Source organism: Tachyglossus aculeatus, chromosome 14 (assembly GCF_015852505.1).
Source record: "Tachyglossus aculeatus isolate mTacAcu1 chromosome 14, mTacAcu1.pri, whole genome shotgun sequence".
NCBI lineage: Eukaryota > Metazoa > Chordata > Mammalia > Monotremata > Tachyglossidae > Tachyglossus > Tachyglossus aculeatus.
In genome coordinates, this window is record NC_052079.1 from 19,484,790 (window position 1) to 19,504,019 (window position 19,230).

The window sequence follows — 19,230 nt, forward strand, 5'->3', positions numbered from 1 at the left end:
CAAAATCAGATAAAATGTATTCACTGACAACAAAATGGAACTTAGTTACTGAGACCCTATTTATAGTCTTTTTAAGCACGGTGGCGTTTAACAATGCAGTTTGTAGGTGGGGTGGTTATCAGAGAATGATTTACAATAGCAGTTTAAAAGACTAAAAAGGGTTTATTCCCCTTTATATTTTCTCCATGCCCTTACTTTGTGCAGACTGCTGTACTAAGCTCTAGTACAGCGGTCTTGTTTGGGGCAAGGGTCTAGTGATCCACTCCCCAGACGTGGTCTACTGGGTAGAGCCCAGGCATGGGAGTCAGAAGGACCTGAGTTCTAATCCTAGCTCCGCCACTTGTCTGCTGTGTGACCTTGAGCAAGTCACATCACTTCTCTTGACCTCGGTTACCTCATCTATAAAATGGGGATTAAGACCGTGAGCCCCGTGTCGGGTAGGGACCGTGTCCAACCTGATCAGCCTGTATCTATCTCGGCACTGAGTACAGTGCCTGACACATAGTAAGCGCTCAGAGAACGGGTTCAGGAATCTGAAGCTCATGGGTTCTAATCCCGGCTCTGCCACCTGTCTGTTGGGTGACCTTGGGTGAGTCACTTCGTTTCTCTGTGCCTCAGTTCCCTCATCTGCAAAATGAGGATTAAGACCGTGAGTCCCATGTGGGACATGGACTGTGTCCAACCCGATTACTTTATATCTACCACAGCGCTTAGAACAGTGCCTGGAAGGGCCCAGATCTAGCTGAGGTTTTCCTTATAATAAGAATAATAGTATTGATTAATAATAATGGTATTGTTAAGAACTTACTATATGCCCAGTACTCTACTAAACATTAGATTTGAAATCTCTGACGTAACTGATTTGAATGTCATGACTTCACAAAATCATTGATTGGAGAAGGAGATATCAACCATAGTCCTGACGCTTTCGGTGACATCGGGTTCTCCCCTAATTCTCTCATCTGCGAGGGATATTGAAGTAATCCTAGAAACTTTGATCCATCTGATCGGTGTCCTTTTACGGATTATTGCAGACTAAACTTGGACACAACAGGATCATTAGTAGTTACCTGATATTTCTGACAGTCGTGGAAGTGGGTACTTTCTCAGATTGCGAGGAATAATATGAACACTCAACTTCCATAGCTACTTTTAAAAAATTTTATTCACATTTATCATCCAAATCCATATACGATCTCCGGCGTATCTATTTTTCTCTCGTTAATTTCTAACGCTTTGCCCTTCAGTGATGTTTGGTTGATGTTTATTTGATTTTCCAGAGCATCAAAGTGGAAAATTAACAACATAAATATGAGACATAAAAGTTCTGTGAGGCTTTAAACATTCCGTCTGAAGGATAAGGTGGCCTTATCTGAGAAATGCAGTAATGTTTTTATTTCTATAAAAAACATAAATGTTAGGCCCTCGTTTTAGAAATGTATTGATTAAATAAGAGGACTAAATTGTTCAAGTATTTGGGTTTTTATATATGAAAATTGAACTTCCATTATCATTCAACAAACCAATTGATTTTATGACAGATCACACTTTGGTCTGTTCTTGAGATCAATCAAGAGTATTTATTCAGTCATATTTATTGAGCACTTACTGTATGAAGAGCACTGTACTAAGTGCTTGAGAGACTACAGTGCAACAGACTTGACAGACACATTTCCTATCCACAAGGAGCTGATGGTCTAGAGGGGGTGACAGATTGTATAAATACATATACATAATACATATTGTATTGTATAAATACAGTATGGATGTGTATGTAAGTGCTTTGGGGCTGAGGGTGGGATGGATATCAAGTGCTTAAAGAATACAGATCTAAGTTCATAGGTGAGCCGTGAAATAAGATGCAGCCGAAATAAATGCAGCCGAAATAAATTGCACTGGACCTGTACTTCTAAAGCGATTTATACGGTTTGCTCAGGGTATCTGTAAACAAAACTGGAAAAGCAGCAGGGCCTTGTGGAAAGATCACATGCCTGGGAGTCTGAGGACTTGAGTTCTAATGCTGGCTTTGCCATTTTCTACTGTGTGACCTTGGGCAAGCCACGTAACTTCTCTGTGCCTCAGTTACCCCATCTGTAAAATGGGAATTAAGTGTGTGAGTCCCATGTGGGACAACCTGATTACGTTGTATCTACTCCATTTCTCAGAACAGTGCTTCGCACATAGTAAGTGCTTAACAAATACCATAATAATAATAATTATTGTTCTAATCCCAGCTCCGTCACTTGTCTGCCATGTGGCCTTGGGCAAGTCACTTCAATCAATCAATCAATCAATCGATCGTATGTATTGAGCGCTTACTGTGTGCAGAGCACTGTACTAAGTGCTTGGGAAGTACAAGTTGGCAACATATAACAAAGAACTTCACTTCTCTGTGCCTCAGTTATGTCATCTGTAAAATGGGGATCTAAGCTGGGAGCCCCATATGGGACCGGGGCTGCGTCCAACCTGATTTGCTTATATCCACCCCAGTGCTTAGTACAGTGCCTGGCAAACAATAAGTACTTAACAAATACTACAGTTATTATTATTATTATTTTGCTGTTGTGCATGTTTTCATTGAGTACTCTGAATAATAACTGTGGTATTTGTTAATAACTGTGGTATTTTTGCCAGGCACGGTACTACACTCTGTGGTAGAAATAAGGTAACCGGGTTGGACACAGTCACTGTCCCACATGGGTCTTACAGTCTTAATCCCCATTTAACAGATGAGGTAACTGAGGCCTAGAGAAGTGAAGTGGCTTGCCCACTGTCACACAGCAGACAAGTGGTGGAGCTGGAATTAGAACCCACGTCCATCTGACTCTCAGGCCTGGGCTCTATCCACTTTCCCCTAGAACATGATGGAAGAATCGGAGAACATAATTATCATAACAAGAGTGTGGATAGTGAATTGGCTTTAAGGTGATGGGCCAGATTCAGGATTTCTGTTGCCAACAGTTGTTAGGACCTTTTGGAAATTCCTTTATCCATCTTTCATTGACATGGCCAGTACTTAACATTTATTGTTTACTAGAAATTCATTTTAGGCAGTGCCAATTAAATCCTTTTGAGACGCTAATGGACACTGGTAAATGTCAGGTGAGAGAAAAATGTCAGAAACAGGGGAACTACAAAAGCTCAGCTGAAGTTTCAACGAGCTTGAATTTAGGTTTCAGAATAATAATGATGGCATTTATTAAGCGCTTACTGTGTGCAAAGCACTGTTCTAAGCGCTGGGGAGGTTACAACGTGATCAGGTTGTCCCACGGGGACTCACAATCTAGTCCCCATTTTACAGATGAAGTAACTGAGGCACAGAGAAGTGAAGTGACTTGCCCAAAGTCACACAGCTGACAATTGGCGGAGCGGGGATTTGAACCCATGACCTCTGACTCCAAAGCCCGTGCTTTTTCCACTGAGCCACGCTGCTTCTCAGAAGTCTTCTCTTTCAGAAGTCTTTTCTGTCTTCCACAGCCGTCTTGATTTTCACCCAGTATGATAGAAGCTATGTACTCTTTCCAATTTTTGACCCATTTCCTCCCTAACTCCGTATTTTCTCTGAAATGATTGAGATAACATGATTTTTGGAAAGCATGGGAGTTTGCCCGAATTTAACTACTCCACTGTAGGAGAAATGCCTTTACTTTTCTAGCTCTCTAGGTTTATTTGGATAGTAAGACCATACTGTGAACCTCCAATGTGCTCTTAAGCTTTTTCCCGCAGAATTATAATACTAATAATTATGGTATCTATTAAGCAATCAATCAATCAATCGTATTTATTGAGCACTTACTGTGTGCAGAGCACTGTGCTAAGCGCTTGGGAAGTACAAGTTGGCAACATGTAGAGACAGTCCCTACCCAACAGTGGGCTATCATATAATGAATAGCATGAAACACACACACACACACACACACACACAAAATAATACTAATACTACAGACAGACAGACAGACGTAGGTCCCGGATGGAGCAGGTGGGGAGGGCTGAAGGAGGGGGAGACTTGGCCCCTTCCCAGCCTCCTCCTGGTCAATCAATCAATCAAATTTATTGAGCGCTTACTGTGTGCAGAGCACTGCACTAAGCGCTTGGAAAGTACAAGCTGGCAACATACAGAGACAGTCCCTACCCAACAGTGGGCTCGCAGTCTAGAAGGGGGAGACGGAGAACAATCAATCAATCAATCAATCGTATTTTAGACTTACTTAAGCACTTACTATGTGCCAGGCACTTTACTAACCACTGAGGTGGTTACAAGCAAATTGGGTTGGTCAGGTCCCTGTTCCATGTGGGGCTCACAGCCTTAATCCCCCTTTTATAGACGGGGTAACTGGGGCCCAGACAATTGATGTGACTTGCCCAAGGCCACCCAGCAGACAAGTGGCGGAGCCAAGATTAAGCACTTAGCACAGTGCTCTGCACACAGTAAGCGCTTAATAAACATGATAGAATGAATGAGTGAGCACATGACCTTCTGATTCCCAAGCCCGGGCTCTATCCATTATGCCATGCTCCTTCTCGGAACCACCTACCATCTAAAACATCCTACCTGGAGGGATCCCAACCCCACTTCTTCAGTCCTGGTCCCGAGTTGCTCATACAGTAGCTCCTTATCAGGCTTGGAAATTCCTGTGTTGGGAAGGCCCTGAGGGCTGTGATCCTGAATTCCTCCGCGAACAATGCTTGCTCCCCACACTGTGTGCTCCTCTTCTAGAATAAGCTCCTCCTGTAGACTCTTAAGCTCCTCTCGACGATAAGCTCCTTGTGGGTAGGGAATGTGCTTACCACCTCTATCCCAAGTGCTCATTACTGTGCTTTGCACACATTTAGTGCTCAATGAAAACCATCGATTGATGGATTGAAATCCTGCCACTCTTTCTGGGCCTGAAGTTGGCAAGGCAACCTGGATGTCAGCTTCGATGATGATGATGATGGCATTTGTTAAGCGCTTACTATGTGCCAAGCACTGTTCTAAGCGCTGGGGGGCATACAGTGTGATCAGGTTGTCCCACGTGGGGCTCACAGTCTTCATCCCCATTTCTACAGATGAGGTCGCTGAGGCTCAGAGAAGTTAAGTGACGTGCCCAAGGTCACACGGCAGACTTGCGGTGGAGTCGGGATTCGAACCCATGACCTCTGACTCCAAAGCCCGGGCTCTTTCCACGGAGCCACGCCGTATCGCTTTGACTTTCTGCTGTCTTTTAACTTCATTCTGTTTGCTAAAAGTTGCCATTTCTTTCTTGACAGTATGTCTCAAATCAACCCTTTTCTTACAGCTAATGGGATTATTGAGTCCCCAGTGAGTGTTAAATACTGTATTAATCTCCTTAAGCCCTTGGGAGAGCACAGCAGAAGCAAGACACATGTTCCCTAGTGGGAGAGAAAGAGAAAAGTCATTTATAAATCGAGCAGGAGGAAGAATAAGGGTATAGCAGTGGAGAAGCAGCGTGGCTCAGTGGAAAGAGCCCGGGCTTTGGAGTCGGAGGTCATAGGTTCAAATCCCGGCTCTGCCAATTGTCAGCTGTGTGACTTTGGGCAAGTCACTTAACTTCTCTGTGCCTGTTACCTCATCTGTAAAATGGGGGATTAAGACTGTGAGCCCCCCGTGGGTCAATTTGATCACCTTGTAACCTCCCCAGCACTTAGAATGGTGCTTTGCAAATAGTAAGTGCTTAATAAATGCCATTATTATTATTATTATGTATTGAGAAGAAGTAATTTAATAATAGTAATAATAGTAATGGTGTTTGTTAAGGGCTTTGCTATGTACCAAGCACTGTTCTTAGCTCTGGGGTAGATACAAGGTAAACAGGTTGTCCCACGAGGGGCTCACAGTCTTAATCCCCATTTTACAGATGAGGTAACTGAGGCCCAGAGAAGTTAAGTGACTTGTCCAAAGTCACACAGCTGACGAGTGGCAGAGCCAGGATTAGAACCCACAACCTCTGGCTCCCAAGCCCATGGTCTTTCCACTAAGCCACACTGCTTTGCCAGTGCATGATAAATATATGACAGGTAAATTAAATTGTACTTAAATGTATATAACTGCTTAGAGTGGGTGTTGGGTTCACATCACAACTGTGATGTGAATTACTTTGAGAAGGCTTCCTGGAGGAGGTTGGTTTTCACTGAGGGGAGAGCTTTGGTCTGGTGGATTTGGGTGCTGAAGGAAGTTAAAGACTGGGTTAGGGCTGGGAGTGAGATTCAATTAGCGCTTAGTACAGTGCTCCGCACACAGTAAGTGCTCAAAAAAAGTGCTCCCCTCCTCCCCCCTCCATCCCCCCACCCTACCTCCTTCCCTTCCCCACAGCACCTGTATATATGTATATATGTTTGTACGTATTTATTACTCTATTTATTTATTTATTTATTTTACTTGTACATATCTATTCTATTTGATTTCGTTAATATGTTTTGTTCTGTTCTCTGTCTCCCCCTTCTAGACTGTGAGCCCACTGTTGGGTAGGGACCATCTCTATATGTTGCCAACTTGTACTTCCCAAGTGTTTAGTATAGTGCTCTGCACACAGTAAGTGCTCAATAAATATGATTGATTGATTGATTGAATGAATGAATGAATGAATTCAGTTTGAGAGGAGAGAAAAGAACGAGTTGGGGAAGAGGTGGGGGGGCCATTGTGAAAGATGGAAAGAAGGTGTTGGAGAGTTTATATTTATTACTCTATTTATTTATTTTACTGGTGCATATCTATTCTATTTATTTGATTTTGTGAATATGTTTTGTTTTGTTCTCTGTTTCCCCCTTCTAGACTGTGAGCCCACTGTTGGGTAGGGACCGTCTCTATACGTTGCCAACTTGTACTTCCCAAGTGTTTAATACAGTGCTCTGCACACAGTAAGCGCTCAATAAATACGAGTGATTGATTGATTGAATGAACGAATGAATTCAGTTAGTTTGAGAGGAGAGAAAAGAACGAGTTGGGGAAGAGGTGGCCATTGTGAAAGATGGAAAGAAGGTGTTGGAGCATTTATGGCTAGGCATGGGAGGTATGCAAGGAGTGGAAATACTGTGGGACAGGGTTGGCCTAGTGCCTTGAATAATAACAATAATAATATGTGGTATTTTTTAAGCTCTATGTGTTAGGCACTGTTCTAAGCTCTGGGGTAGATGCAGAGTAATCCGGTTGAATACTATCCCTGTCCCACACTGGGCTCACGGTCATAATCCTCATTTTACAGATGAGGGAACAGAGGCCCAGAGAACTGAAGTGACTTGCCCAAAGTCACACAGCAGAAAAGTGGTGGCGCCGGGATTAGAACCCAGGTCCTTCTGAATCCCAGGTCCAAGCTCTGTGCATTAAACCATGAGGCTTCTCAAGCCTCTGGACAAGATCTTCTCCTTGATGTAGAAAGTGCTCAGCTTTAGCACTGGCATTAGAGTCACTTTGGTCATGAACGGGTTTTATCCCGCAAATGATTTTGTGTTTTTCCCCCATTGCCTCAGGGGACACACAACTGCCAATAACACACTCCAATCCACAATCACAGGCATCAGTTCCTCTGGATCTGCTCTCGGTGTATTAAGTTTTCCCCACTGAAACGAGGCTCGGCCTTCGTTGATGATAGAGGGGGCTTCCCTGTCCCCGAGGACAGTGTGACAGAGAGAGGGAAGGCCTCCCCTTTATTCCAGGGAGAGACGAGATATCTTGGAGCAGAGACTTCACAGGGAGAAATCAACACGGCCCTCTACGCTGTGGCTAACAAATAATAATAATAATGAATAAAAGTTACGCTATTTATTAAGCGCTTACTGTGTGTCAGGCACTCTACTAAGTGGGTCGGACACAGTCCCTGTCTCATGTGGGGCTTACAGTCTAAATCTCCATTTTACAGGTGAGGTAACTGAGGCCCAGAGAAATGAAGTGACTTGCCCAGGGTTACCCGGTAGACAAGTGGCGGAGCCGGGATTAGAACCCGTGACCCTAGAGTAGCAGGTCCATGCTCTAGCCACTATGCAACACGGCAGTAACGGACAGTCTTTATGTGCACAGAGTGTGACTATTATTATCAGACACATATTGGTCTTGTCAGCTACACTCCCAGTTAGAAGCATTATTCTTCAACTCAAATACATCATCATCATCAATCGTATTTATTGAGCACTTACTGTGTGCAGAGCACTGTACTAAGCGCTTGGTAAGTACAAGTTGGCAACATATAGAGACAGTCCCTACCCAACAGTGGGCTCCCAGTCTAAAAGGCGGAGAAGATACATGTGCATGTATCTTCCCACTTTCATATATGTGTAGGTATATAGGTAAGACGTTTCCCATTGTTATTTAATATCACATTTAATACATTCTTATTGGATTTTTCCTCGGCTAGTTGCTTTCTTTTTTTCCTGTAGTAATGAAGATAATAGAACAATAATAATAGTGGTTTTGTTAAGCTCCTATTCTGTGTCAGGCACTGTGGTAAGCGCTGGGGTAGATGAAAGTTAAACAGGTCAGCCAGAGTCTCTGTCTCACATTTTCGTTCGTTCGTTCAATCATATTTATTGAGCGCTTACTGTGTGCACAGCACTGTACTAAGCACTTGGGAAGTACACATCGGCAACATACAGAGACGGTCCCTACCCAACAATGGGCTCACAGCCTAGAAGGGGGAGATAGACAACAAAACGAAACAAATAACAGACAGGTGAATTACAGTGCCTGACACAGAGTTAGCGCTTTTATACACTACAATTATTATCATTATTGTTACAAGGAAAGAAGGGATTTTAGTGTTAATACAGTTCATACAACACAGGCATACACTCACAAGGAGTAACGGATGGAGTGGTCACCTCCCCCTCGAAGGAAGGAATAACAGATCTGGGGAAGGTAATGAGGTCTGGATTATGGAGCAGATCCGCACGGGATCAACTGAAAAGATTAGGCCCCATTATTTCAAATGCAGCGGGGAAGCTTGGGGCTAAAGGGACTCAAACTCAGTACCTTGTGATGAGGAGCCTACGCAAGATGCAGGCAGTGACTCTTCTGCTCCTCACATGGGGCTCACATGTAAGCAAGAGAGAGAACAGATACTCAATCCGTATTTAACAGATGAGAAGTTTAATGACTTGCCCAAAGTCACACAGCGGGCAAGCGGCAGAGCCGGGATAAGAACGCAGGTCCTTTGACCTCTCAGGCCTGGATCTGTCCCAGTCAGTGACACTGCTTTATGTCAGTTCTCACTACAATGACCCCTCTATTTCTAGCAGACTCCTCTATCTTCAGAGGAGGGCCGAGGCTACCATGTGTAGAGATTTTCACGGGATTTTCACTTATTTAATTCAGTCGCATTTACTGAGAGCTTACTGTGGACAGAGCACTGTACTAAATGCTTGGCAGAGCACAGTATAACAATAAATAGATATTTCCTTGCCCACAGTAGACTTACAGTCTACAGGGGGAAACAGCTAAATTAATTCCAGATGGCACAGTTGTCAGAGCATGGGCCTGGAAATCAGAAGGTCATGGGTTCCAATCCTCACTCTTCCGCTTGACTGCTGTGTGGCCTTTGGTAAGTCGCTTCACTTCTCTGTGCCAGAGGTACCTCATCTGTAAAATGGGGATTATGTCTGTGAGCCCTATGTGGGACAGGGACTAAGCCCAACCCAATTTGCTTGTATCCACCCCAGGACTTAGTACAGTGCCTGGCACATAGTAAGCGCTTAACAAATGCCATCATTATCATTATTATTATTACAAAAGTGCTGTGGGGCTGGGAGGGAGGTGAGTAAAGGGAGCGAGTCAGGGTGACCTTTCCTTTACAAGTCACAAATTTGGATCCTTCTTGGCCCCCAAAGTGACATGCTACTTAAAATGGCGGGGTAGGGAAAGTAAGATGAAGGAGTAGAACAAGACCCAGCATTGTTGGATCATCATCAATCGTATTTATTGAGCGCTTACTATGTGCAGAGCACTGTACTCTTTTCTAGAAACTTGACAAAGCAGAGAACATTTGGCCACAGGTAAGGCCAGACTTGCAAGGTGCCATGATTGTCTGTGGCTCCCCTTGAACTCGACGCTCAGTAAAGCAGGGTTGGGAGCAACAGCTCTGGGCCTGGACGTTAGAAGGACCTGGGTTCTAATCCCAGCTCTGCCCCTTGTCTGCTGTGTGACTTTAGACAAGTCACTTCACTTCTCTGTACCTCATTTACCTCATCTGTGAAATGGGGATTGAGACTGTGAGCCCCACATGGGACAGGGATTGTGTTCAACCTGATTGATTGTATATACCCTAGCACTTAGTACAGTGCCCGGCACATAGTAAGCGCTTAATAAATACCATAATTAATTGATTATGATCCAAGGACTGCACTTTGACAGTTCCTTCAGCCTACAGAAAGGCTGAAGGATACAGACTGTCTGAACAAATCAAGGCATTCCATCTTGACATCAGAGAGGTCTAGAGAGTGCAATGGGGAATTCAGTCAGTTAATCAAATGATGGCCCAAGCACCTCAAGAGCTAGAAAACCAAGGTAATGCATTAGCCAAGGAGATAAAATCTCAGAGTTAACTCTTCCCTAAAGCCGCCCAGCCAGTCAGGTTAAGGGAGACACAATTCCCACCATTTGCTCTTCCTCTCCCGGGATGGGACTTGCGTGAAATGGTGCCGATTGACCCGATATGAGGAAGGTTAGAGGGGTAGGGAAGGGGGGCTCAGTTAGTTCATTTCCAGTGGTCCTTCCCGATCATCCTTCAGACCATCAGGAAGTGTCCCTGGGATAGGCCACACTTGTGTCCGTTTCTGTCCCTCTAGGAAAAACAACTCCTCTCAGAATGGCACCTGGAGAATTTCCAGGACTCTACCAGTCTCGGCTACAGGGCGGGGAGAGTCAAGCAGAGGCCTACCCATTCCATTCCTAGCTTGGCCAGTGGCTAGTGGCTAGTGAGTGGAACTATTACTCTATTTATTACTCTATTTATTTATTATTACTCTATTTATTTATTTATTTACTTGTACATATCTATTCTATTTATTTTATTTTGTTAGTATGTTTGGTTTTGTTCTCTGTCTCCCCCTTTTAGACTGTGAGCCCACTGCTGGGTAGGGACTGTCTCTATATGTTACCAACTTGTACTTCCCAAGCGCTTAGTACAGTGCTCTGCACACAGTAAGCGCTCAATAAATACGATTGATGATGATGATGGAAGGCAATCTGCTACAAGTTAAAACTCACCCGTGCTGGGCAGCAGCGGCATGGGAGAGAGTCGAGGGCGGAGATTCGAGTTTAATTCCCGGAAAAAGGCAATGGTAAACCACTTCCGTATTTTTACCTAGAAAAACTCTTTGGATCCACTGCCAGAATGATTGCAGATGGAGGTGGAGAATTCTGGGAGAGATGTGTCCATGGAGTTGTTATGGGTCGCAAACGACTCGACACCGTAAGAGAAGACAAGGAAAAATATATGTGTTTATTTTCCCACAGACCTGACCATGTGTCGGTGTGTTCCCCTTAGATCAGATTTTCTAGACTTTCAGATTTCCCTCTAGTCTGTAAGCTTATGGTGGGCAGGGACTTTCATTCATTCATTCAATCGTCTTTATTGAGCACTTCCTGTGTGCAGAGCACTGTACTAAGCGCTTAGCACTGACTTGTCTACCAACTTCATTGTACCATACTCTACCAAGAGCTTCGTGCAGTGCTGTGTACACAGTAAGCGCTCAACTGATGGATCGATTTTCTAGAAATTTTTCTATCCAGGTTTGGAGTTGAATAATTTTACTTTCTCTTCTTTTTATTTTTTTTTTTTGCCAGTGTTCATATATTCCTCCTTGTGAGAGAGAAAACCAGAAGAACTCAGAAAGTGTTTTGCACTGGCAGCAGTACTGGAAAGATGAAATTGGTTCTCAACCATTCACTTGCTATTTTAATCAGTATCAGAGGTAAGTCACCGAATGCCTGTGCATTCTGAGACATCGCTGGTCTCCTGCTTTTCCCCTCTCTCTCTCCACTCCTTTAATTTTCATGCTGTTTATTAAGCGCTTACTATGTGATAAGCACCATTCTAAGCACCGGGGTAGATACTAGTCAATCAGGTCGGACACAGACCCTGTCGTTTTGGATATATGGGGCTCACAACCTAAAGAGGAGGGGGAACAGGTATTGAATCCCCATTTGGCAGTTGAGGAAGCTGAAGCACAGAGAAGTTCTAATCCCGGTTCCGCCACTCGACTGCTGTGTGACCTTGGGCGAGTCACTTGCCCGAGGTCACAGTGGCGTGTGGTGTGTGGCTCGCAGTCTTAATCCCCATTTTACAGATGGGATAACAGGCAAAGAGAAGTGAAGTGACTTGCCCAAGGTTACTCAGGAGACACGCGGCGGAGCCGGGATTAGAACCCAGGCCTTCTGAATCCCAGGCCCGTGCTCTATGTAGCACGCCAAGGGGCAGATACTTTACTAAAGGCTCTGTTCAAAGTCCCTGTCCCCCAGTGGGGCTCACAGTCCAAACAGAGAGAGAACAGGTGTTAATTCCCCGTTTTATAGATGAGGAAACTGAGGCACAGTGAAGCTTAAGTGACTTGCCCATAGTCACACAGCAGACCTGTGGCAGGGCTGGGATTAGAACCCACCTCCTCCGTCTCCCAGGGCTGTGCTTTTTCCACTACGCTACGTAATTCACAACATCTTAATTACATCAACCCAACACCCACCCTTAGCATTTATCTACATGTGTATATTTTTATTTCTTTGTATATTTATATAGTCAGCCTTGCATTCAGTTTTATTTTCAGCTCTTCCATCCTGATATATTTGTACTACCTCCTGAATCCTGGTTCCTCCTCCTGTTTTCACTGTATTCCACAACCCAAGCGAGAATCAAGTGGAGAGAAAAATGATTTATTGTGTCCTTCCCTTGATTCTTGCTTCTGTTGTACTCTCCCAAGCACTTAGTACACTCAAGCCTCCCATCAACCCATCCATCCGTGGAATTTATTGAGCGCTTAGGGTATGCAGAGTACTGTACTAAGTGCTTGGGAAAGTACAGTACAACCGAGTCGACAGACACGTCCCCAGCAGCGTGGCCTAATGGATAGAGCACAGACCTGGGTTCTAATCCTGGCTGCACCACTTGACTGCTGTGGGCCCCCTTTTAGACTGTGAGCCCCCTTTTAGACTGTGAGCCCACTGTTGGGTAGGGACTGTCTCTATATGTTGCCAATTTGTACTTCCCAATCGCTTAGTACAGTGCTCTGCACATAGTAAGCGCTCAATAAATACGATTGCTGCTGCTGCTGATGATGTGGGACCTTGGGCTAGTTACTTCACTTCTCTGGGCCTCAATTACCTCATCTGTAAAATGGGGATTGAGACTGTGAGCCCCGCGTGGGACAGGGACTCTGTCCAAGGTATCCCAGCACTCCATACAGTGTCAGCACTCCATTACCGCAATTATTGTTGTCGTTGTACCTATTACGACCTGCTGTAGTTTGAAGCTGTGTTAAGATCCAGGAGCCTATGGTGAACCGAGTCAGTCCAGATAAAATATAGCCGGGCGATTGTCAGCCACGGAAAGCATTATGGCCCGTAGAACGCGTTTGCTGTTAGCTCTATTTTCCGTTTCTTGGAATATGGTCGTGGCGGTGGCAGCTTGGAAATCTCGTCACGTATCTTCCGTGTTCCGTATGTTAAAGAAGAGTCTGTGCAGATGTCTGAGCTCAACACCCCCTCCCTGCTTGACATCTTCACCGGTATACCATCAGGTCTGGGAGCTTTGCCATTCTTCTCGCTTCCAATCCGGCGGTGACTACCGTCAGACGGCGGGGCGGACCGTGTCTCGGATCCCTGGTCGGGCAGGCTATTCTCTGCAGAATGTCATCCTCCGAGGAGGAAGGCGTGTCGAAGGGGCCGTTGACGTGTTGTCGGCTGTTTCTTTTAGGTTCTCTTCTCTCCTCTGGTGACGGGGAAGCCATCTTGGCTCCATGGTGTGCAGTAATAATAACGATGGCATTTGTGAAGTGCTTACTATGTGCCGAACACTGTTCTAAGCGCTAGGGTAGGTACAGGTAATCAGGTTAATCCCCATTTTACAGATGAGGTCACAGAGGCAGAGAGAAGTCCAGCGATTTGCCCAAAGTCACACAGCTCATAATTGGCGGAGCTGGGATTAGAACCCATGACCTCTGACTCCCAAGACCATGCTCTTTCTACTACTAATAAATAATAATAATAATAATAATAATAATAATGGCATTTGTTAAGCACTTACTATGTGCCGAGCACCGTTCTAAGCACTAGGATTGATACAAGGTAATCAGGTTGTCCCGTGTGGGGCTCACAGTCTTGATCCCCACTTCACAGATGAGGGAACTGAGACAGAGAGAAGTCAAGTGACTTGTCCAAAGTCACACAGCTGATCAGCGGCAGAGCCGGGATTAGAACCCACAATCTCTGACTCTCAAGTCTGTGCTCTTTCCATTAAACCACGCTCCTTCTCATGCTTCTTCTCTGTAGTGGTTATTTGGGTGGATATGTGTGCTGTTAAGGGGTAATCTCGAATGTACATGTTCTGTTCTCCATGGCACCTTGGTACACAAGCATTTGGGGAGTTCTGGATGAGACTAGTTTTCAAGATTCCATATAATAATAATAAATAATAATAATAGTAATAATAATCATTTTCAAGCCCATACTGTGAGAAGAGCACTGTACTAAGCGCTTGAGAGAGTAGTAATAAAAGTGCTCTCTGTGGGCCATGCGGGAAGCAGTATGGTCTAGTGGAAAGAGAACAGGCCCGGGAGTCGGAGGATCTGGGTTCTAATCCCGGCTCTGCCACCTGTCTGCTGTGGGACCTTGGACAAGGCACTTAACTTCTCTGTGACTCAGTTCTTCCATCTGTAGATCGGGGATTGAGACTGTGAGCCCCATGAGGGACATGGACTGGCTCCAAAATGATTAACTGGCATCTTCTCCAGTGTATATATGTATATATGTTTGTACATATTTATTACTCTATTTATTTATTTATTTATTTATTTATCTATCTATCTATCTATCTTGTACATATCTATTCTATTTATTTTATTTTGTTAGTATGTTTGGTTATGTTCTCTGTCTCCCCCTTCTAGACTGTGAACCCGCTGTTGGGTAGGGACTGTCTCTATGTGTTGCCGACTTGTACTTCCCAAGCGCTTAGTACAGTGCTGTGCAAACAGTAAGCGCTCAATAAATACAATTGATTGATTGATTGGTTAATACAGTACCTGGCACAAAGTAAGCATTTAACAAATACCATTAAAAAAACGCTGTATTCCGCACTGGGGTAGATACAAACTAATCAGTTGAGAGTTAGCAGATATAATCTTTGCTCCCACGGAGCTTACAGTCTAGATGGGAAGGCAGACATCAAAATAAATTATATATAGGGGAATAATAATAACAATAATTATAATTAATACCATAGCAAGTGCTTAACTCATTGTCGTCGTATGCTGTCGAGTCGTGTCCGACCCATAGCGACTCCAGGGACACATGTCTCCCGGAATGCCCCACTCTCCATCGGCAGTCGTTCTGGTAGTGGATCCATAGAGTTTTCTTGGTAAAAATACCGAAGTGGGTTATCACCGCCTCCTTCCGCACAGTAAAATTGAGTCTCCACTCTCGACTCTCTCCCGTGCTGCTGCTGCCCAGCATGGGTGAGTTTTGACTTGTAGAGGATTGCTTTCCACTCCCTAACCACTGGCCAAGATAAGAGTGGAATGCATTGGCCTCTGCTTGACTCTCCCTCTGGTAGTCGTGACTGGGAGAGTACTGGAAACTCTCCAGATGCGACTCTGAGAGGGCTTAACTCATTCCCCAGTAATAATAATGATTATTGGGAAAGTACAGTACAGCAGAGTTTTAGACATGATCCCTGCCCTCAAGGAGGTCATAGTGTGGTGTCTCTTCATGGTGATGTAGGAGTCATCTGCAGGCATTTTCAGAGGCAAATCAATCTTTCTGGAGAAATCATAAAGGTGGATGTTGATTAAAAAGAATCAAACAAGCAGACGAGGCGCAGTTGCAGTATTAATAGAAAATCGGTTACCATGGCAGATAAGAAAAGTGTATTTGCTAAGGGCTCACAAGTGGTTTATTTTGGCAGAGGTTTGCAAACATGCTTGATCTCCTAACTCTAACTCCGAAAATATGAATGTAAAAGAAAATCCTCTTAAGATGTTTTTCAAGGAGCTAGCCGCTAAAAACTTCTTAAGGAACATTCTAAAGAGGAGGGAAATAGAAAATTATAGATGAAAAGACAGAATCTGAAAATCTGAATGAATCATAAGCAGGAGCTTACCGAGCTCATTCTATTGTGTTGAATGTATTTAAAAGTTTACCATTCGTTTTTCAGAATAAACTGTATTTGGCAGGAATCTAGGATTTTATGTATGTAGGAGACTCAAGATGAATTCAGCAGCGTGGCTCAGTGGAAAGAGCATGGGCTTTGGAGTCAGAGGTCATGGGTTCAAATCCCGACTCCGCCACATGTCTGCTGTGTGACCTGGGCAAGTCACTTAATTTCTCAGAGCCTCAGTTACCTCACCTGTAAAATGGGGATTAAGACTGTGAGCCCCACGTGGGACAACTTGATCACCTTGTATCCCCCCCAGCGCTTAGAACAGTGTTCTGCACATAGTAAGCGCTTAACAAATGTCATTATTATTATTAATTAAAAATGAAAAATTAAAGGTAGAGTGGCAGGTTCTGGAACTTCTGTTTGGCTGTTAAAGTTCCCAGGTGGCTCCTCCTCCTCATCATCACCAATGGTGTTTATCATTCACTCATTCATTCATTCAATTGTATTTATTGGGCGCTTACTGTGTGCAGAACACTGTGCTAAGCGCTTGGGAAGTACAGGTTGGCAACATATAGAGACGGTCCCTACCCAACAGTGGGCTCACAGTGTAGAAGGGGGAGACAGAGAACAAAACAAAACACATTGACAAAATAAAATAAATAAATAGAATATGTACATTATTGAGCACTTACTGTGTGCAGAGCACTATACTGAGCACTTGGGAGAGTACAGTTCAGCAGATTTGGCAGACACATTCCCTGCCCACAATGAGCTTACATTCTAGTGGGGGAGACGGACATTGATATAAATAAATAATGTGTAGTAAATCATTTAAAGATATCAATCAATCAGTCCATCAATCGCATTTATTGGGCGCTTACTGTGTGCAGAGCACTAAGTACTTGGGAAGTACAAGTTGGCAACATCTAGAGACGGTCCCTACCCAACAGTGGGCTCACAGTCTAAAAGGGGGAGACAGAGAACAAAACCAAACATACTAACAAAATAAAATAGAATAGATATGTACAGGTAAAATAAATACATAAATAAATAGAGTAATAAATATGTACAAACATATATACATATATACAGGTGCTGTGGGGAAGGGAAGGAGGTAAGATGGGGGGATGGAGAGATATGTACATAAGTGCTGTGGGGTTGAGGGTGAGGCGAATATCAAATGCCCAAAGGTCACAGATTCAAGTGCGTGGAAAACGCAGAAGGGAGAGGGAAGCTCCTGGGAGGCTTCTAAGTCTGTGATTGGCTGCATGGCAGGATTCTCCCATTCCCTTCTGCTTCTAATTTGATTTTCTCATATCCACCCCAGCGCTTAGTACAGTACCTGGCACATGGTAAGTGCTTAACAAATACCATTAATTAATTCATTGATTGATTGCTTTGAGCTGATTTCCCTGGGAACATTCCCCTGGGAAGCAGCATGGTGTAGTGGATAGAACATGGGCCTGGGAGACAAGGTCATGAGTTCTAATCCCGGCTCCCCCACTTGTCTGCTATATGACCTTGGGCAAGTCATTTCACTTCTCTGGGCCTCAGTTCCCTCATCTGTAAAATGGGGATTGAGACTTTGAGCCCCGTGTGGGACAGGGACTGTGTCCAACCTGATTTGCTTGTATCCATCCCAGTGCTTAGTACAGTGCCTGGCACATAGTAAGTGCTAACAAATTCCATTATTATTATTACTATTATTATTGTTATTATGCACCAACTGCAGTCCTTGGTCAGAAGAGAGAGGACCACCAGGTGCAGGGATCTCTCTGCTTTATTATATCAGGTCAACAATCAGCAGAACATCTGCCCGCCATAGTGGAGACGAGTGCTGTCAAGGGTTTTCTTGCCACTTATGTGGATCGGGGGATGTTAGCTTACATTCCTCCGTGTTTTCGATACATCCCTCTTTTGGGGAGAGAGATCCCAAGGCCCCCGGCCCTGCATACATGCCGAGACTCGGGGCGAACATGGCCACATGAAGGATATCTCCACTTCACCTATTCAAAGTCATGAGAAATGGAAATGCATTCAGACCTTGGGGGGTTGTGGGCAGGGAGCTCGTCCATTCATTCACTCAGTCGTATTTATTGAGTGCTTACTGTGTGCAGAGCATTGTACTAAGTGCTTGCAAAGTACAATTGTACCAACTCTTACAGCATCCTCTCCCAAGCACTTAGTGCAGTGCTCTGCACACAACAAGCGCTCAATACATACCACTGATGGGTTGCAGAAATCTACAAACAAGGAGGGACTTAATCCTTAGATGTCGGTGTGAGCTCTTCTTCAACGTGGGGAATGAGGAGGAAAGTACACAAGATTTCCAAGATATCTCCCAAACTGGCAAGCTCCCTATGTGTGTCACCAGGAAAGGTAGCAATAACGATTCTGCTTTTCTTGGGTTCGAGTTCTCCGGTTCACTCCTTGGACTCCCATACGGATCTTTCCCTGGATACTCCTCTCTGGGGCCAGAGGTCAGGATTGTTAGTCGCTGATTGTCGGAAACAGGATTCAGACAGGTGAGAGGTTCTCTGCCATTGGATTCAGTTCATCAATCAGCGGTATTTTTTGAGTCGTGACTGTGGGCAGAGCACTGTACTGAGCGGTTGGGGAGAGTACAGTGTAGTAGAGTTGGTAGATGTCACCTCTCCCCACCAGAAGCTTACGGTCTACCAGGGGAGGCAGACATTAAAATGAATTAAAGATAGGGTAGATTATAAGGATACCTACATAAGTGCTATGGGGCTGGGTGAGTATCAAGGTGCTTATTGTGTACACAGCCATGTGCATGGGTGATAATAAGAATAATACTAATAATTGTGGAATTTGTTAAGTGCTTACTATGTGCCAAGCACTGTACTAAGCTCTGGGGTAGATACAAGATAATCGGGGTGGACACAGTCCCTGTCCCACGTAGGGCTCACCGTCT

At 44.4% G+C, this 19,230-nt stretch overlaps 1 protein-coding gene across 2 annotated transcripts in view; it reads left to right on the forward strand.

Moving 5' to 3' along the window:
• Positions 1 to 19,230, forward strand: part of KCNMB4 (potassium calcium-activated channel subfamily M regulatory beta subunit 4) — a 53,379-nt gene that overhangs the window by 12,875 nt on the left and 21,274 nt on the right. Inside the window, exon 2 of one of the 2 annotated variants that reach the window (XM_038756440.1) lies at positions 11,774 to 11,901. The exons of the other annotated variant lie outside the window; for it this stretch is intronic. Coding sequence (XP_038612368.1) covers positions 11,774 to 11,901 — 128 coding nt within the window. The remainder of the gene's footprint in view (positions 1 to 11,773; positions 11,902 to 19,230) is intronic. 2 annotated transcript variants of the gene reach the window in all.